The 21586-nt window shown below is 40.1% G+C and overlaps 1 protein-coding gene across 1 annotated transcript; it reads right to left on the bottom strand.

Moving 5' to 3' along the window:
* Positions 1 to 1326: 1326 nt before the first annotated feature.
* erbb3a (erb-b2 receptor tyrosine kinase 3a) lies at positions 1327 to 19747 on the bottom strand. Its single transcript, XM_075460927.1, has 29 exons — positions 19363 to 19747; positions 12679 to 12836; positions 12112 to 12298; positions 11645 to 11770; positions 11138 to 11203; positions 10747 to 10865; positions 9870 to 10011; positions 9590 to 9703; positions 9163 to 9280; positions 8980 to 9053; positions 8793 to 8883; positions 8606 to 8623; positions 7595 to 7803; positions 7376 to 7508; positions 7160 to 7253; positions 6747 to 6901; positions 6595 to 6651; positions 6354 to 6495; positions 6171 to 6281; positions 5972 to 6070; positions 5265 to 5450; positions 4996 to 5151; positions 4770 to 4845; positions 4500 to 4646; positions 4295 to 4392; positions 3999 to 4178; positions 3832 to 3894; positions 3476 to 3737; positions 1327 to 2862 (listed from the first exon to the last, which is right to left on the bottom strand). Exons 1-29 carry the CDS (start codon positions 19448 to 19450, stop codon positions 2108 to 2110), a joined length of 4224 nt encoding a protein of 1407 aa, XP_075317042.1. The 5' UTR covers positions 19451 to 19747; the 3' UTR covers positions 1327 to 2107.
* Between the last annotated feature and the right edge of the window lie 1839 nt (positions 19748 to 21586).

Below are 21586 nucleotides of genomic sequence, written 5' to 3'. Positions count from 1 at the left end.
AATGACCTGGCCGAACGGGTCACAATGGCCACAGAAAAGTCTGTCATCCTACCGCATGTTGTCATCTACACCAAAGATTGATTTTGTTCAACTAGTAAACTAATAAAACTGCCCTGACTGAGGAAAATATTTTTGCTTTGGAGGTCCGTCACAAAAGGACAGCAATTTCGTCCTCCACTCACAAGTTACCCCCCACGTTTGAATCACTGTTGCTGCAGAGGCAGTTTGAATGGTTTGGAGCCACCCACAGCCTGCAGTTTTCTGAACGTTGCACTGCCAGACAAAACGTTTCATGTTCTAGTCTGGCTTGTTTAAACCAGACTTGTTTACAGTTTTAGTTACAGTCTGATAATTTCTGTTCACATCAAATAAATGATTCAACAACACTTCATAGTTGCCAGACATTTTGTCTTATATAATAGTTCAGACAAAGTGGTGTTTTCCTATTGTTGATCTTCCAGCTCAGATCATTTCCCTGAAGGGTCCAGAAAAACATGGCACTAAAACAAAAAATCCCATATAATCGTAAAGCAGGACATATTGTACACAATAAATACATCTAGGTCTGTCTACATACATATATACATACATACATACCTAGATAAAATAAGTAATTCACTGACCATGCCATGAGATGAATTCAAGGTGACCTGCTAAAAGGTCAGGCCTAAAAAAAAGAAGTTTGGTTCCGGTTTTGGCTGCAACAAGTTCTGAATCTCGTCGAACATGGAACGCGACTGAACAGAAGCCTTCTTCCAACAAGACGAGATGATATAATCAATGTTAATTTGAAAAGAATGTCCTTACTCATAACGTTGCCGGTGTATTGCATTTTGAGGCAGGTGGTAATCTGTCTGTGTCAGCATATTTTCCTTTCTAAGTCTAAGTTTGTCAACGTTCATTTTGCCTGCACAAACAAAGCACAAACAATTCCAACCATTTACAAGTCATTTGGATGTTGATGGGGTGCTGACTGACCTACTTTCAAAAAATTAAATGTTAAATTATAAAAAAGACTATTTGTGCACAAACATTAATTTTGCCTGCACAAACGTGCACAATCGTGCACAAACGATGCACAAACGAACCAAAATGCTATTATTCATATTTTCAACATATGGGGTGCCAACTTCACACAGGTAACAAACACAACAATTCACCTGTTGCTACAGTTGCAGAGTTCTTAAAATGTTAGTAAGTAGCTCGTAGGTGAGATTTTTTTTATGATTAATTCATTCATAATTAGTGTTAACAGTAAAAACATTGCCTTCGGTTCATGAGTTACCCGCATAATCTGCCAGTAAACTGAAATAAAGATATCACACAGATATTCAAAATATTTTTATTGAGTAGAAAATATGTTTCTTATTAGTTGAAGAGGTCTTGAAACATAGTCATAAACTCCGAAAGATTTGTTCTCAAAAATATTTAATCCATTCAAAATGTGAACAGAAGAAATATAGCTTGTAATCTGTTAGTATTTTCAACACTCATTCCTGAAATGCCCCAAATCATATGCCTGAATTCCAGGCTTCATGTAAACCTTTACATATGTGTGGAAGCCCATTTCTACCAATGTAATATGAAAAACTGTTCCAGTAGGTTATTGCAATGACAAACTTTCTCGGAATGATTAGCTGCTCCAGGTTCATAAAAACATTTTTTTCCACATATTGACTTACTAAATTGTGCACACTATTCATCTCTTCGTGCTTGGTGCTCTGCACAGAAAGGCAAGTGAGAACTGGTAAAACATATGTGAGCTTCATGAAGGTATCGTACACCTACCTTTACACATGACAAAGACAGGGGAAAAACACAAAACCAACTCTTCCAGCAACAATGATAGAAAGTAGTACAAAAGTCATTATTCTCAGAATGTTTTTTCATTATTTTGAGGTCTATTATCATAAGCACTTTGAGGATTTTTTTTCTCATCAAAATTGTCAGGAACGGGCTTCATTTTTAAACAACAAAGATACAGTTAGAGTTAATTTTTATTTTTTATTTTCTATTTGTGTCATAGGCTACATCATGTGGCTCTCGATTCTTTTCCTATTTCAGGTCCTTCATGACTGTGTCCCTGAGATGAGATTTTAAATGTTCTTCATGTGGGCACTGGATTGGGTTTCAGGAACATCCTGCTGTGCCAGTAGCCTGGATTGTCAAAAGATCTGTCCGCAGCAGCAGGTTCTCCCACCCCAACTCCAGCTCGAACTTTTATTTGGGGGTTGAACCCAGATGGGTGCGCCTCTATGCCACCCACTGCTCCGTCCCCATCTCTCTGCATGTTCTGGTACACCACCACATCTACAGGTGGTGGGGCAACAAAGTAGTCCATGTCCTCGTATTCATATGCCTCACCATCATCTCTCTCTTGCATCTTCAGCTCCTTCTTGTCTTGAAGAGCTTGCCGTAGCTTCGGCTGACTGTTTGTGTAATGATAGTCACCATCCTCCACATAATCGTCCTCCGCTTCCTCCACCTTTCCTCTCATTCCTCCTGATATTGGAGGTGGAGGAGGGTCATGCGCTGGAGGGCTTACTTCGTTTCCGCTGCATCTGATGTCCATGTATTCATATTTAACTTCACTGGATCCCTGCTGCTCTGATTCAGAGCAGTTCTTGCTCCTGTTGTGCCCTCTGAACTCTACAGACACTGAGGAGCATGCTGTCGCTTGTGATGACACAGAAGAGGTTTGTTTCTTGTTCGACTTCGGCCGCTGGCCGTTGTGCCTCAGTGAAACAGGTGTTACACTCATCTGCTTGTTCATGTACTCATATTCTTCATCATCTGGATCATCCAAGAGACCTGATGAATGAGACTTTCCCATCCTGGCTCGAGATGAGGACAGCAGATGATCTGAAACAAAAAAAAAATCAAAGCATAAAGTTAGGTACGACAAAGTTTAAGAAAAAAAATGCATTCCCATTGAAAGGATAAGCAGTTGGTTAAGGGATAGATATATCTGTTCATCAAAATATGATAACTGTTTATCCGCTTTAAGGAGGATCTTTCATCTCATATGATTGATCTTTGACAAGGTGTCTCCCACAGCTTTTGTGCTCAAAATACATTTGTGTTCTTATATCATTATTAACTGAATCTCCTTTAGTTACAACCACAGACAGTGCCTTAATCTGTGATTTCTTTTGGAGATGCATGTCTTATTTGTCTGAAAATGGAAATGAAAGTACAAAAAATATATATATATTGTAGAACTTTTTTATTTCCTTTTAATTTTGGTGCCTTCATGTGTAAGTCTTAACCCTCAAAACATGGCTGTGCAATAGTTGTAAATCTTGGTTGTGAATTGATTTGGTATAAGAAATTGCTGGTATTTTTTTGTTTATACATTGGAACATTAAGTTGTTCAAAGTCCTTCTTTTTTCTCTTTCTTTGTACAAACAGTCCTGTTTCATAATATTATTCCAAATGTGAACTTTACACAAAACTTTTACAATCAATGTATCACCTCTTTCTGGGCTACCTCCTGGAAGCACATATCCATTCTGATCCTCTTCCTCTATCTCTGGGGAGGGAGTCTCTGGCGGGCCCCCAGACATGCTGTCCCTCTGCGACATGTAAGCACTGTCTTCTCTGTGTCGTCTTCTTTTCAGGCTTCCAGCCAGAGAGAAGTCCTCGCTCATCTCCAGCTCAACTGGTGGGGCGCAGCCCTCCGAACTCTCAGACAAAGTGCGCGCAGAGTTTAGCCGAGAACGTGACTGCCAGAAGGTCTACCCAAAGCAAGGCAAACATTGCTTGTTTAGTGATCTGCTGATTTTTTTACATACAAAGTGGTCTAAGAACACAAAAGCTTGTTTTAGCTACCTGTCCAACATTGTCAACACCAGGAGTCATAGGCAGGTATCCGGCTCCGCTTGATGGATTAACCTTTATCGCAAAAAGAGAGAATGAAGCATAAATACAGAGGACCAGAAAACTATCTTCCCAGACACAGACTGACTACTATATGGACATAAAACTGTGTCACTTACTCTGTGAGTCTCCATCCTGGAGAGGCGATTGAGACTCCTGGACACGTAGATGGGTGCTTGAGGTATGCCCTCCACCACCCCCTCTGCTCCCAATTCCTCCATTTCGATATCTAGATCATCCAGGTCTGTACTCCGCTGGGCAACTTCATCTGGGGCTGACTCCTGTTGGCTGCAGTCCTCCTGACAGACCCGAGACAAATAAAGATTAGCATATTGCATAAGCAGAACATTTCCGCCCTCTGATGAGCCACAGTGGGAACAATCTAAGGATACTGATAGGGCAGGGAGTGTCTTACTCTGATCACTAGGTAACGAGGTGGGTCTCTGGCCATTCTGGTAAATTCACTGGCCAGCTCCTTAAATGTTGGACGGACATTCTCATCAATCATCCAGCCTGGATAATCAAGAAGAAGAGACATAGTTTGTTGCTGTTTTCTGAAGATTTGAAACTCATTGAAAACTAAGGACCTGCAACACCAGATAGAAAATGTAGTTACTCACACTTAACCATGACCATGTAGACATCAATAGTGCAAATTTGAGGCTGGGACAGACGCTCGCCCTTTTCCAGCAGATCGGGAACCTCCTGTGGACGCATTGTTGCATATGGCTCTGCCCCGTAAGACATCATCTCCCATATTGTCACACCTAAAATGAAGGAAAGGAAGTTAGAGTGCAGTGAAAGCTGAGATGTACACACCATCATCTCACTTTTCAAATACCATAAGTAGTTATCAGTCAGGCACTTGTACTTGGTGCTTTAAAGCTCACCATAACTCCAGACATCGCTCTGATGCGTGTATGTACGAAACAAGATGCTCTCCAAGGCCATCCACTTGATTGGAGTCTAAAATGTAATTAGAAAAAGCCTATTCGTTAGCTGAGAGAAAGCAGCAGGAGAAGTGGTGCAACAGTGTGCAAAAATAATATTGAAGTCGGGGAGATAATAATTTTACTGAAAGTCTGTCTTTAATATCTTTTCTTCAAAACAACTAACCTTGACTTCGTTGTAAAAGTACTTCTTGTCATCAGGATAAAGTAGGTCTGCAATGCCGTAGTCCGATATCTGGGCGGTGTAGTTATTGTTCAGGAGCACATTTCTGGCTGCCAGGTTTCTATGGACTATCTTGTTGTCCTCCAGATAATTCATACCCTGATGGAAGAGGATAGCAATGTGCTCAGTAGATTAGACCTTACATGTATATGTGTGTATATAAAAAAGTGTCCATGCATGCAAAAAACATGCTTAACTTATCGGTTCTTTACCTTTGCGATTTGAACACACCAATTAAGTAGCCTCTGCGGGCTGAGCTTGTTCTTGTTGTTCTTGACGTGCTCCAGCAGGGAGCCCTGAAGGCTGAGCTGGGTGACAAGCTGCAGGCTGTCACCGGGGCAGATACCCAGGGTCCTGACAACGTTAATGTGGTTGAGGCTTCCCATTGCTACCATGTGCTGCAGTGAGTTTAGATTAAATCATTAGATCCCATTCAGTGCCAGCATTCAAGGAGAATTCTCCATTTAAAGGGGTATTCCACAAAAACAGGTGCACGTATGAGCATAAACAGGAGAATAACCTTAGTACAATGCAACGCTGGCATTCGTGTGAATGTTAGGTTGACATGAATCACCCGTGAAAATATATTTTCACATCAATCGCACACCCCAAGAGCAGCAGCCAACCATCTCTGGACAGCATGTCCAGCGGACAAACTCTCCAAAAACTGCTAAGGAATGTGCCTGAACAAACTCAATCCCTGTAGGCTCCACAGCTCAACTTACAGGACCCACAGCTTTGGCTGCCAATGTCCTGGTGCCAGATAAGACAGGACCCCCCACCCCCCCAGAGATTCTGAGTCCTTACCCTATTGGGTCAACGTTGTGTTGGGAGCACAATACCCTGCAGGTGGCTTTAATGTTGTGGCTGATAGGTATATACTTTACTCAAACTTTCTCTTTAAGTCACATTTTCTTACATCTGTCAGCTGACAAAAGGTCTGTCGGCCAGTGCGATCATGAATCGTCTTTATAGCAACAGGCAGCTTTACTGTGTCACCCTCAGGAATCCAAATACCCTGTAAAGTACATAGAGCAGAGACAGTTCCAGTATTAGCTAAATGAACATTAAATGTGCAAGATGAACATTTTACAGGAAAATGTCACAATAAAAAGTACCTTGTGGACAGATCCAAAGACTCCGTTACCCAACAGCTTGATCTTACGGAGATCTGTGGGCTTCAACATCCGAGCGTTGACTTTCTCTTTCTCTTCCAAAGCCTCAAAATTCTGCAAGCACAAATAGTATAGCCTAACATATACCCAAATTCAACAAAACACAAAGTATAGAAGCTGACTTACTTCTCCACTCTCCATGTATCTCCTCATAGCTCGCTTACGCCGTATGGCGAGACTTCGGCGGTACAGGATGGTCAGAACAAAAATAGAGAATGAAGAAAAGAAGAAGGCAATCACTCCCAATACGATGGCTGTGGTCGCTTGCCTTATAACAGAAATGAAAATCAAAGTCACACTTTCAGCACTTGATAGAGAATCAAAATCCATATTATATCGAATGTGCCTGAGTGAGAGGAGAGTTTACCCAGAAAAGTATCGAGAAGACATTCCCACACAGTCCCCAATTCCAGGGCCAGTGCACCTTAACACAGAAAACACAGGGAGTCATTTTTAAAGAAAATAATTTTCAAAAATAGAATAAAATAGTCTTCGCTCAGATTTCTGTTCGTTTCTTACCCTTGGGTGCAGTTTATGTGGCATGGTTCACAACGACCTTGCTTGTTGGGGTATTTAAAGATGACTCCTTCTCCGCCCATCACACCCTCAGGACAGGAGGAGACACAGTGGGGACCATCCTGCAGACTGTCACATGCTACACACTGATCTGCTCCCTAGAGGGAAAAAAAAAATTGTTTTGTTTGACAGAGAAAAGAAAAGCGCGTGTAAGAAAGAAACTTTTCCAAAACACCAAAATATGGCGCATAGTCATGTCTATTAAGATGCCACTAGAGGGCAGTGTCTATGTCCAAAGCTGTCTGAAATGTCTTGACCTTTAACCCATTATGACATATGAGTGCCACTAAGGACGTCATAGGTCTTAATGGTTTAAACCCTATTGTGAAGTAATTAGTCAACAGGGAATATCTTACCGGGCCCCTGCAGGTCTCCTTCCCCTCCTGGACCTTGCACTCAGGGTGACAGGGCATACACTCCCCCGATTGAGTAGCAAACTCCCTCCTCTTCCTGCATTCAAGGGAAAAAGTCACATAGATTCCTGATAAGATCAAAAATTTTGGTAAAGCTAAGCCCCATGGCTTCTTCTTCTTATAGTTGTTGGTAATGGCAGTTATTTTGCCAAGACTGACCCAGTTAAGAACATGCAGTCCGGCACACACGTCCCTCCCCGGCTGTACTTCTTACAGGAAACACACTGGTCTGGTCCGGGACCCCAGCAGCCATCAGATGAGCACAAGGAGTCGCACACATGGCCCTCTTTAGCTGGACGCACAGCAAAAGGAAGAGAAAATAATGTGAGGGTGTATTATGATCGATGATCAGGTTAAATATGGCCAAATGCGACTCACCACACTCAGCTGATAGCCGGTTGTCCCTGATGTCAGTGTTCAGCCGTTTCTGTAGACGGTAGTTCAAGATACGTGTCCAGTTCACTGTCTCATAGTAGCAGAGGTTCCTGTTTCCTGTGATGTAGACGCGGCCGTCATTGATTGTCCGAAGTGAGCGTAAGCCGAGGGAGGTGAGAGATTTGATTCTCATCACCAGGAGAGAGTAGCCCCTGAAACCACAGGTGAGCAAGTGAATAGAAAGTCAAGGGAGCGGTCATTTTGTTTGAAAGACTCTAAACAAATTATACTGAATATTCTACTTTTAAAATAATTTTTTGCCATGTACAAATTTAAGATTTAGCGTCCTTTAACCTTTTTACACATGCTTATTTCAGGTTTTGCAATTTCAAAAACAAGTATTTATAAGGTCTGCAAATTCATTAGAAAATATACATTTCAACCAAAGTGAAGCTAGCTGTTACAAACATTTCAACATTTCGATTGCCTGAGTTTGAAGTCTGAATTCAGTTTTTTTTCTGCTTCATCAGTAAAATCTTTGAAACTGTTTTTTCCATCTTAACTTGTACTTGGTAGACCCTTAAAAGTAATTCTTCTCATGTGCTTTTCAAATGACAAAGTTTGCCTCTCGGGAAATGCAAGCCAAATAAATTCAAATTACTTTAATGAGTGTAAAATATTTCAGTACGGCTGTATACGTTTTGTGGTATTCAGATGTCAGCACAACATAAACAATAAGGAAGAATCAAACTTCAAGATTAAGGCAAATTTCTGCATCCACAAAACACAGGTAGACTTTGAGATTCCTCATCACACCCAAATACCCACAAAAAAGAGAAAAGAAAAACATGAAAAAAGAACCTACAAGAATATACTATGTTAACTCGTCAAAGAGAGCCCACCACCAACTTAATCACACAATCCCAGAACTGAAGCCCTTTGAGGATAAACCAAAACTGACAGTGAAAAATGAACCAGACATAAAGAAATAAGCATGTAAAATTTTGACTGTACCTTTTATTGCTCAGTCCCCTAAACAGGGTAAAAATGCCACATAGAAGCAAATTTAAATAAGATATAAAATAATGCCTGGGAGGGTTTAGTGCAAACTGCAGTTCAGGTTACATCATAACATTTCCATGGTTGACTTGTGAAATAGAAACAATGCAAGTGCAAAGAGTGGGGAAAAAAAACTACTCACTTGAAAAGTGTTCTGCCTTGAATTGTTTGGAGGTTGGAGAAGACTGACAGATCGGACATGCTGTCAGGCCACGACTGTATACTGAGGATGTCTAGAAATAGAGACGATGCGTTTCAGAGGCTTTAATCAGACTGCAAACACCACCACGCAACATTAACAACAAACGCAATCTTCAACCCACACCCACCTGTTATCTCCCGCACAGTGTTGAAGATTTTGAGTTTGTCTGGATCGAGGGCTGGTATGTCGTTGTACTCGTCACTTTGAGCAGACAAATAATATCCATGAAGCACAGACACAAATACTGAGAAACCTGAGATGTTCTTTATGAAAAGTAATACCAACTAGGACAAGGAGGAGTTGTATTTACCCTTTTATTCCTGTGACCAGGAAATGCAGACTGCCCTGGATCTTAGTACAGTTTATGAAACTGTCTATGTTACTGGCATCAACGGTTTGTCTGTTCTGACTTCCTGTGCCAAGGCATGCTATGAGGCAGATGAGGAGGAGGACAAAGGTTAAATAACGTTAAATAAATAAGTAAAACTATAAAAGATTTAAGCATTTGTGGGTAAAAATGTACAGTTACAGACTTTCTACTTTTGTATAACTAACTAGTTAATGGTGCATAATGCAGTTCTTGCATAACTAACTCCATCGCAACCTGCTACATATTAACAAAGATAATGCTTTTACATAGATACTTAAACTGTTGACTAGAGTGGGATAAAGTCAGCTTAGTTTGTTCAAACTGTTGTGACTGATCTGTGAAGCTACTGTTTAATTGTTGGGGATACCTTTTGGGCAGAGGCCTCCACAGGGCTCACAGCTTTTCACCCTCCCTTTGTCCACCTCCATTTTATGCGGCGGACAGTTGCTCACACATGAGCTGTCATCCACCACAAAGTTTGCTGTTCAAAAAAAACAGAAAATGATGTAAATCACCACAATGTGGCATGCTAGAGAACACATGTAACCTCCAGCAAACATTTCCAGCTTCATGAAGAGCAAACATAAAAGCTGCATTCATATAGGAAGAACAGTGAGTGCATGTAAAGTGAGTGTGTGGGAACTCACTGGGGCACTGGGCCACACAAAAAGAGCCATACTGGTACTTGGCATTGGGATTGGGCTCCATTTTGAATGCATTCTTGTTATAGATCAGAGTCTGGGGACACTGAGGCACACACGAGCCCGAGTTGTTGAAGTTCTTGCAAGCCTGTAAAACATCACACTGATTACCACAACAAAATGATCTTTTCCTGTTTCTCTCTTTTTTAAGTTATATTAGATCATTTGATTTTTCCTGAGAAGCACAGGTCCAAATATTACAAAGTAACACGAACATTTTCAAGAATTCCAATGCGCCATGTAAGCGGGTGTGTTTCCATGGAGTCTAATTAACTATGTAAACATGTCTTTGGCTGTATATCAATTAGCCATGATATCGAAACCAGTGGTGCTTCTACTGTACTGCTTGACATAAAGGAGTAAGTTTGAGTGTGAAATTAGTGCCTCATCTAACCAGCCCACCCAATAAAGTCAGCTACTACAAGCCACAAAAAAAAAATGTGTCACTTTATTTAGGCAATAATACATTAAGGTGGAAGCTGCTGCGATCAGAAGGATTTTGACTCGATTGAAAAAATATTTGCCATGTAACAGCTAATGTGACGGTGAAACACATACATCTTAAAAGTAAATCAGTTTTTTTGCCACCTGGACATTAAGGATAGGATCATTTTAGATACATTCATGAGATCAGATTTTTTTTATTTTAAGCAGGTCTGTAACTGATTCCGTGGAAAAAGCTGCAGTTTGGCATGAGACCTGAGAACGGCCAGCAGGAATGAATCCTGTGAGCAAAGACCGTCACTTATTGTACATTTTTAGAGATGCATATCAGTGTTATTGTTATAGTATTGTTTAAGGCATACAGTGGGTTCATACTCACAAAGCAGTCTGTGTCAAGTGGTCCCCTACAGCCTCCAGCACACTCACTATGACAACACTCGCTCGGGTTTCTACCAAAGCATCGGCCGTTACACTGAGGAGCGCACACAGTCTTTGTCACTGAAAGAGAGTCGAGTATGTTAATCCACCACACCAGCGGCAGGACACCTGATGTAAAGATGTCCTGCAGTAATACCTTAAATGTTTATTAGAGCTCTACATATACACTGAAGTTTAAATGAGTCTTCGGTGAAAGATGAAAATCTCTTATCACCCATGACTCATTTTTCTCAGGCAACCTTAAGATACCCCAGGGCAACCACTGCATTACAGAACTGTGTGACTGCATATAAAGCGAAGTGATTAAATATAAGACTTTTGATGTCACTCACAGATCTGGCATGTATCATTTCCTGGTCCCCAACACGACACGTCTCCACATGCTTCGTTACAAGGCTCTGGAATGTAGAGTCATCATGAATAAATGAAGTTTTTCTTTACAAAGTAGACAAAAGCCAAAGCGTGAAAGTTACGCTCACATTCTTTGGGACACTGGCATCAGTTCATACACTGAGTTATTAGCCACTGTAATTATCCCAGTTGTTCATAAACAGTTTAAATAAACTGTTTCTCTAAGAGGAAAAGTATATCCATTGCAAAGATCAACTGCAACTAACATGAGCCGTTAGATTTAGACATATCAAACTGGGGATGTTACTTTCTTATTTTCCCATCTGAGCTGCAGGAGAAACGATAGCATTAGGGAAGTTTGTGCTAGAAAAGACTTTTTCTGTGGAAAACACCCAACTTATGCTGCTCGAGTCTTGTGTTTACAGTTGCTGAGATATAATTACATGTAACCATTGGTCATATGTGCAGTCATCCCACTTTTCACTCACTCTCAGGGCCGTTGCCTTCGATCATTATTTCAGCTGTTCCATCCTTCACTATATCCAACCAATTCACCTGCGGCGCATAGCTCAGGTACTTGTTCTGGATGATCTTGACGCCTCCCTCCAGTATCTCTGTGGGCAAGACACATGGGTAAGAACAATTAGCGAAGCGAGCCTGGACATGCCCATGAGTCATCTCATCAAACGCTGCCACTCGCTATTTACTACACCTCATACAAACACAGTGTAATGTGCCAGAGCTCATGTTACACTGGCAGTTTGGCGGTTGAGCACATGAAACATTCCAGGGACTTCTTTGAGAGTACACACATCACCGTGCTGTGACGACTAGTATTCTGAGGGTGTGGCTGCGCTGTGTGGGTGTGGGAGCTCCAACAGTGCCACTTGTACCTCTTATCGCCTCTACTGCTACCTCCCACACTTTAAACACACACCATACATCAACGGTATACCTGTTAGGTGTGTCAGGCCCAGTTCTTGAAGGCCATGCTGCCCGTCTTTCTGGTAGTTGACCATCACAGCCAAGGCGTAGCGGCTCTCATAAAGAGTGGTGCCTCTGATGACACGCAGGTTGTCTAGAGGGAGGCGGGTGAACTCGTTCACGGCAAAAAGAATGTAACCCGTCACCTCCTTAATGGACTGTAAGGGTAAAAAATGAAGAAGAAGAGAAAATGCAGGTGTTTAAAACAACCTTGTTCTCCTGTTTCTGTGCAACAGATAGATTTCAGGGGCATATTCTGGCAGGAAAGGCGTGTTTTGCTCATAAGGTTAGTCACCATTGGTGCTGTGAATAAAAGAGCGGTAAGGCAACATAATGAACTCATAGAGACACAACCCTCTGTAAACAGTAGGCTTTCCCTCTCTTTGGCCTCTGAATCAACCTTATATGTGGGAATATGTCTAGCACTGGTTGATACACATCCTTGTCTAGACTGCTGAGAAATTGTTTTTAGTAACACATCCTGTGAAAAGACAGCTTACAATCAACCCTCTACAGACCGTGTTGCTGACAGTCTCACCTGCAGAAAGCTGAAGTCTCTGGTGTGCTCCATCATGGTAATCTCAAGGTTGCCCATCACGATGTCACAACTATTGTACATCTTCCTCATCAGATTGTACTGGATCTCTGAATTTCCAGTTGTGCTCAAAACATTCTTGGTGCCGGAGCAAACCACCACTGGAAAAGTAAAGAATGAGCAGGAAATTGTTGATATTTTCCATGCAAATATGTTTGATTACATTGTCAGATTAAAGCAAAAACTGAAATATCAGGAAGGTGAGACATGTTAAATCAAGACAGAATGTTATTTCTTCGGTACCTGATTATCTTACCTTCATATCCAACTTGTTACTGGTTCAAATTAAGCTAGAGCTTGAAACTAGAAATACCACAAGTGTAAAGCTTTTTGATGAACACTACTAAGTGCAAAACTGAAAAACGTTTCACGACACATTTGTTGTAAGAAGACAAATGTATTCGATTTTAGTGTGGTCACTCTTGTTTCAACACACCAGTCTCTGAGGTCTCTGAGGCTAGAAGAAAATGACTTGTTTTAAAAAGGTCTTGGTAAGTCTCACTCAGTTGGAAGATTCTGGAAGAATTTAGCTTATTTTAAGTAATACATACATACATAAACTTCCTAAATTTTCTGGAAAGCAGTTAGACAATCTCTATCTCATACTGAGAACCAGTTGTTTTGTTCTTGTAGAAGAACAGATATTCTTTAATTTTCATTTTTGCTTATCATGTATAAATCAGTTATGCCCAGTGTCAGTGCTGTACGGGCCTGGTGGGAGCATGTACAGCACCACAAAACACAAGAAAGAAAAGCACCAACTGATGATCATGCTAGGATATAAAAACACAAATAGTCCCATACAAGTTCTAATAGATAGCGTGAGTTTTTACAAAGACTGTTTTATGTCATTTACTATAAGCAGTTGTGTTCAGCTCACTCGATATGAATCAGTGTACTGTAACAGTGTCAGACAAGCTCAGGATTGTGTGCAGGCCATGTCCTTTTCTCCAACAAACACACAGGGCTTGTTTATGGTCTGTGGGAGTTTAGCCATTCAGCATCACTAGTAGGCTGCTTTGCTATTCAAATGCTGTCAGGAGACCAAAGACTAGATGGAATAACACATAAAAAACAAAGAACTGAACTTGACTGTTCTTGGAGTCATCAAGAAATAAATAATTTGCACAAATAGATAATCATGTACAGTTTGTTGGGACTGTCAAGTTACTTTTGGCATGCGATAGATTTTTATGGTTTTTACTTGTGCATCCAAGCCACAGTTTCCCCTGTCATCAACATCTTTAAGATGAGTTGAAAACCAAACTGAAAGGTCAGCATTATTAACCAGCAGTCCCTGACGTCACTGACACTTTTGCATCTGAAAGTGAGAAGAGGAGCTGTATACACTTTCCTTAATGGAAAACCTCATTTCCATAGTAGGAAAGTGGAGGATGTTGATTTTGGAAATAAAGCTATCCCATCGTGCACTGGTTGAATATCATTATATATATATATATATATATATGTATATATATATATATATATATATATATATATATATACACATATATATATATATATATGCCTTGATGTGATTGTAAAAGATCAAGTTTACCTCTAAAAACACAAGATATTCCTCTGAGTCTCCATATGTAGAGATAGTTAAAATAAAAACTGGTTATAAATACCAGTATATAGTTTTTGTCTAAATCATATTGTCTGAGACTAAACATTTATTTTTGCAGTGATGGTTTTAGCAAACAAATGCAAACAGGATGGACCTGTTTCCTTGAAGTCATGTAATTAACTACACTCCAACTCTTGGAACTTGAGGTCCTTGTTTGGGTTGCATTAGTTATCCATCAGGAGTTTCTACTTCCTTGATTAGTGTTCATGTGGATATATACACAACTGTGTCTGATACTGAAGGGAAAGTTACAAAGATAGCTCTAAGACTGTTGGAGCTATGAGAAGCATATTTTCAGCCAAAGTTTCCTATCTGTTTCATAAAATATGGACTTCAAAGGGAAATCCTGAAATATATATCATGTCCAAAGTGGCAGAAAATTCGTATAATCCTAAGAGCATGAAACAACAACTGTCGGCATAGGTAGAAACCCTGTGAGATCATTTCTTTTTTAACTTTTTTGTTATTTGGTGCACTGATCCTATGATAATGAATCAATTCCCACCTTGTGATTTCTGTGTTGGTTTGAACGTGTGTTAAACTGCACACATAATTAGGTCACATTCCATCAACTGACATTTGAGTCAAAATAAAAGCCAGTCAAACAACAGGATCAACACGGGCATAAAAGACTAACGATTATTAACCTCATAGCAGAGGCAGGTCAAAGCATGGTATATGTGCGAGTGCATGAACTTCTTTTGCGCGTGTTGTTACGGTCCACATTGTGGACACACACTTTATTTTAGTTTCAAGTTGGTGTTTTTGGATAAGTCTTCAGAAGATTAATTAAGTCAATGTAATGTCCTCTGAGGAGACGGAGAAATGACTGTGTGTGCGTGTGTGGCAACCAGCACATCCTGTGATCAGAAAGTCCTGATAAGGGTCACTTTATTGTGTTAGAACACCGAGTTTACTGGAACTGATTCTGAAGTAGTTAGCCCACTCAGAGCTTTACAACATTAATCTCTCTATTGCGTGGTGGTTAGTCATGCAGATGTGTTTTAGTTTTTTAGATATTCTTAGAAACATCTTGCTCTAAAAGCCCTGTCACCTCCACGATACAACAGAGGTGAATGGAATTTGTTTATCCTACTGAAGGCTTGCTTTCCAGAAATAATGTGCTATTCATAATAGCAACAAGCGTCAAAGGTTTCCAGGACGTCTGGACTGGAAACAACAGTGTTGTAACTTTTCTTTGTGGGGAAAAAGAAAACTCACTTTCATGTTATTGGAGTGACGGCGACCTGATCATATTCCCAAGTTGTGGGTACAACTGTGGGTAGATTATATATCTGGCTTGGAAACGCTTTGATAAACCTCTGTAAGATGTTCAGGCGTGTTCAAGCATTGTTCTAAGATTATTGCTTTAAAAACACAATTACATCTGTTTTTATATGAATTTTTTGACTGCAATGTTTTTTTTAGCCATCAACTGTTAATACCTGTGCGTTTTTTTCAGTTTATGTATTACTTGAAAACTTTTGATCACAAGAAAAGACTGGATCTTTATTAATTTAACCTACAAATTAGGATGTTTTCAGAATCCGTCCAATTCAGATTAAGTTACCTTCCGTTACAGTTGGATTCTCACAAGAGTCGCAAGGCAAGGCAATTTTATTTATAGAGCACAATTCATACACAGGGCAATTCAAAGTGCAATTCAAAGTCGCAAGAAAATTCATCTTGCTTGCCTCTCTCAAACACAGGATAGCAAAATGTAAGATAGAAATCTCAATCTGGATTTTAAATAGACATAGTACTTTCAGCATATCTTCTCTGGGGTTCTCAAAATCACCACGAAGTCTTGTTCATGGAGTTTTTTGATCTGACACCACAAATTTGGCCAAGTGATCTCACACAATCTCATATGCACTTTCTTGCAACCTTAATTGTGCTGAACTGAATTAACTGAAAATGTCAACTTGAGCTCTCGTAAGTATCCGTATCAAGTATTCAGTTGTGCTCACTCATGAACTGCTTAGATTCTATATCTTATTTAGTTTTAAGATTTAAAATTAAAATCAGGTTCACAATCAGCTCTTTATCTTTATCTTTACCTCGTCCTGTTTAAGCCCTGAGAGCAGTTCGGTGCTATCAGTGAATGCTTTGAGCTGTTGACTCTATACTGTTTGAACTGGATGTTAGGAAATACCTGTGAGCACCTGAACACGTATGTTTGAGAACCTTCCACAATGTGCAAAATGAGGAGCATGCATGTGGAACAGGTACCACCCACTACTGAGGGGGACAAACCAGTATGTACACATGCAGGACAGAATGTGACAAAACAATTTCTCTGCCACTTTGACAGGACACAAGCTGCAGATTTGGAGGCTGAAAATCTCAACAGGCTGAGTGGGTTTTCTCTGTCAAAGGAGGACTTTCAATGTTGGCAGATGGATGATGGAGAAAAAAGGAATGGGGTGGAGGGTTTAGAATCAATACACACACATTGACAGACAGATGAACACAATGACCCCATTTAGAGAGATTGCAGAGCAAGTGTTGTAGCTGTGTTTCTAAACCTCCTGCTGTCTGCAGACACTTTACTTTCTGTGTGCTTCCTCACTCTTTGAAAACACTGAAGCAAGTCAGACTTCCACCTACCTACCATAAACTGTCACACACATGCTGCATGAACTCACGACTGTATAGCTTCATTGTTCTCAGTGTTAATGTGTAACCTAACACATGTTGAAAACATGGCATGGATCAGGTTTAGCTGTTATTTTCATTTATCTGTTACCAAGGTTTCAATACAGGAAAAAAAGTGAGGGAGGGTGTTAAATGAATAGAGGGAGGAGGAGATAAACAAGCCCAATAAAGCAGCTGAGACGATGACTGATGTAAACAGAAACTTGGCAAAGTGATGGACAGAGATTACTGCATACCTCACAGGTGAGCGTGCTCAAACGTGCACGCGTAAACACAAAGACAAACACCTGAGCACATGAACTACTTTGTTTTCTGGTGAACCCACGGGTTCACAGCAAAGGTTGTCTACAAATGAAGTGGAAGATTATCTTTCTGTCACTGTATGCAAGACTTTATTGAACGCACTAAGTTGCTTAACATCATCCTTTGGCATCAGGTGCTTTTTGACACATCGGCTATTTGGTCAGGTCTCACCTGTTAGTAGAGACTCTTAAATATTAAGAAATCAGATTTTACTCTGAGGTGCTTAACACTTCAATGCTAGATCTTTAAACTCAACTACATCTGAGCCATTTAATCCGGCTGCAAAATGTGTCACGACAAAAAAACACTTGCTCTTCCTGTTGGCACTGCAGCAGCATTCAAAATGGAAGTACTACAAGTTGGCAATACATGTGTTGTTTACTTACAATGTGATTGTGTAAGGTGTTTTTCTAACTTCATTCCAGTCAGAAGGTGAACAGTAGTTTGATGAAAAGAACTGCTTCATTACAGACAGGGAATATAAAAGCACACTGGCATTAAAGTTTTGCATAAAAAGATATTAAGAACGCCCCCATAGATCCACAGACATCAATAGTTATTTTAACTTGAATAATAAAGCTGATGTGCTCTTTTAAAATTGATGATCCGAGCAAAATAAATACTTTCAAGCAATACGTGTAAAATTTGTGAGTGTGAATATTTTTATGCCGCAAAACTCAGCAAATACAAGTGATGCGTTCCAGTGCTCTACTCCTTCGGTGTTAACAGCATCTTCAAAGAAACAGTAAGTTTAATTTTCTTTGGTAGTGTGTTGCATCTACTGTACAAGTTGATTTCTAAATCAAATAAGAAATTTAAATATAATGTCTTTTTGAGTGCAGTAACACGTTTGGGATCTTTCATATAATTCTTCTTTGTGCTTTTGTGTTTAGGAGAGTGTCACATTCAAGATCTCAAGTTCACATTGTTTTTCTCAGAATCGGTCACTGCAGCCAGGTGCCAGAAAGAACACAAAGGCCAAAGTTCACAACAGGATTCAAATCCCAGCAGCTCTCTTCCTCGAAACTTCATCGCAACTTTCAGGAGAAAATTCAATAAATTTACTCAGGAGTAAAACGTAGATGTATTTGAGTAGTTTTGGTCTTCTTCACAACAGCTCAGCCTTGTAACAGCATCACTGTTGGAACAATCCCTTTACTTATATAAAAGTATCAATAGCACTTTGCAAAATCGGGCTTCTGAAATAGGACTAAAGCTAAATTATCGTGAAGTTTATATGTAAAAGATTGTACCTTGATTTGACTGATAGAAATATCTTCCTATGATGGAAAAGCAGGATTTTAGAGCAGTTGCTTGTAAAGGTAAAACTCAGAACTATTTAGTATCCTAATGGATCCAATGATTATGTCCATTACTATTTTCTTCATTAATCAGTTGATTCATTCATTTGGAAACCACATTAAAACGGTGAAGAATAGCCTTCCACCGCAAATGCTTTGAATGAATATATGAAGAGTTTACAAGTATTGTGAATTTGCCAATTTGTGAATCTTAATCATTTAAATAGTTCTGTTGAATAGACCAAGACTTTGTAATAATACTAATTAGGTCTGTCTGTTTCCCATGGCTTCATGTTAAGGTCAACATTTAAACACGATAAGAAGTTTTAAGTTTTAAGTTTGACAGCAAGTTTGACTAATTGTTCCACAATTGATTAAAGTGTCTCAAAAGAGACTTAAATATTTCAGAGATAAGATTTTCCAACTGAAATCCAGATAGCCTAATTTCGCCTGTCTGCCTAGGACTTGGGTAGTGAAAGACTGGGCTCTGTGGCAAAAACCTTGAAACAATTGAGACAAACAAATTGTGATAAAGCGCAACGAGTCGTGGGAGAGGTACAGGTGAGTCACAGCAAACAAGTTTTACGTGTGCAGAACAGGTTCTGTGGTCTGTGGAGACAGGTGTTCTTCCACAGATCCCTGGTGCTCAGAGGGGCTTGTCCACAGCGTAAATATTCCGTGTTGAATAAAATAAATACGAGGGTGCCTGTGTGAATGTTGCGTGCGCGCACCCACCTCCTTGTGTCTCTGCGCTGCCGAGTTGGAGAACACACAGCAGCAGGACGCAGAGCACCTGCTGCACCTTCCACAGGTGAACGGTCATCCTCGTTCAATTCTCAACGCTGGTGACGCTCGAAACAAACATTGAAATCATGTGAAGAAGAAGAACATCGTCCGTTTATCATCCAATCGCGTTCCCGGTCATTTCAATCCATGCAGACCAGTGAACTGCACTTCGATTAATCCTGATTGAATCGTTTTTCCTATTCCTTAGCGTCGCTCTGGGGAAGGTATAATCCCTGAGGAGGAAATCCGTGTATATTTTTTCTATTTGGCATTTAGACGAGCCACAACTTTACTTTGCGCCCGCTCCAATCTGTGTGAGAGAAATCACTACAGCGCAGTGATTGGAGCGCAGTCTGGAGCCAATCAGCGAAGGGAGCGACTTTTTCTCCAACACTGATTCAAATGGGAGGGCTCTATATGAGCGTTACAACACCCAGATAATAAGGCTACACACCCCTGACAGCTTCTGAAATTCTTAACAGTCTGGACATATCAAAAGCGAAGGTTTAAACAAGTTTTTTTCTTCTTCTTTAAACAATATTCCCCGACATTTTCAACACGTACACTAAAAAATAATGTATTAAAGAGCACACTCAAGAGCAACACAAATACACTGCAAAGTATCATAGCACAGTCGAGGATTTGAGGATAACGGATGAATGAATGACCATATTTAAACCTGTTAATAACTATTAATATATATGGGAGCACTGGCTGCACTGTCGGGGTAAAACATGTTGCAGATCTCAGAGTCTTTGCTGCTAAATTTGTGTTTGTCAAATGAACAAAAACAGAAATGTGAGAACAAATCACTGCAGAAATACTGACATTTTTGTGTTCACATGGATCCAAACTCATTTGAACAACTTTAATTGATATTTAATCAGTAAAGAAAGTTAATAGTTCACCTTTCAGGTAACGATGATGACTCTTAGTTTTCTCTGACTGAACATTAATGGAGGGGTCAATAAAAGCTCAGTCCTTATTTTTCTTCCTCATTGTTCCTCGATGTGTAAGCAGCTTGGTCATTACAGTTAGAGCAGGCATGGGACTTCCTTTGTGTGCATAACCTGAAAACACTGACCATAGAGAGAAGCAGCCTCTCTGATGTTGTTGGCTGCAACAGAAAAACAACAACAAGGGCTGAAACAGGTTTAGAAGCTTCCTCCTTTCTGTTTTCCTGCATGTATCACTCATGGTATGCTGGCACATTTCTCACATCTTAATGGGGAGACTTTGATCCCTCCACTCCTTGGTGCTGAAGTTCTTTAAATGTAAGATGATTTTATTGCTCCACCATTGCATAGGGGCTGCATGAGTTTACAGCTGAACTTGGGACTGACTTGTGCACAACAACATTGTATAACACGACTAGTAACCAGCTTGACATGCTGATAAGAGACATTGAGTGTTTTCTTTCCACCTTGGTTGGGTTAGAAAAGCCTTGTCTGCCATAAGAGTGGACAAGCAAGCTGAACAGCTCTGTGGAAACTTGTTTTGCCTGCATGTCCAGTCTGTCCCACGCAAGCACACACACACACACACACACACACACACACACACACACACACAAACACATGTGCACCTTATTTCTGTTTTCCCTATCTGGTCCGCTCTGACAAAACACAATTATGCAAAAGAGTGGAAAACATGCTTCAGTGAAAATAATCACCTTATTCTTTTCCTAATAACTAAGAAGGCTGTTCCAGACCAATAGTTAATATTTGACCACTTACAGCAAGTCCTTACCAAAAGTGTTTCTTTGTTTTGCTCCCACAGAAACCCACTCAAAATCAAAGGAAGTTCAGGGAAACGTGAGGAGAGTTTGGCATTGTAACCAGAATCCATAGTCATTGTCTATCTGATAGAGATGGGTCAGCCTACTCTGTAAGCAAATTAAAATAAATGTAAAAAATATTTCTCCATAATTACAATTGATTCCAAAATCATGTTTTGGACACCTGATAACTCTTCAAAGCCTTTTATGGCCAAATTTAAGGTTGATTTAGTTGAGGAGGCCAAGTTCCAATTCCTTCCAATTGACCCAATTTTTTTGGTGGGGTAAGGTAGGTGCTCCATTTCTTTTGAAAATCAAGGAACAGTGATCATCTAATCACACAAACAACCCAAAATGCCCTGGTTAAAGGGCTAGATGATCATTATTTCTTGATCC

Source organism: Odontesthes bonariensis, chromosome 3 (genome assembly GCF_027942865.1).
Source record: "Odontesthes bonariensis isolate fOdoBon6 chromosome 3, fOdoBon6.hap1, whole genome shotgun sequence".
Taxonomy (NCBI): Eukaryota; Metazoa; Chordata; class Actinopteri; order Atheriniformes; family Atherinopsidae; genus Odontesthes; species Odontesthes bonariensis.
The sequence above is the reverse complement of the archived record's forward strand: the minus strand, read 5'-3'. Positions and strand labels throughout refer to the sequence as shown.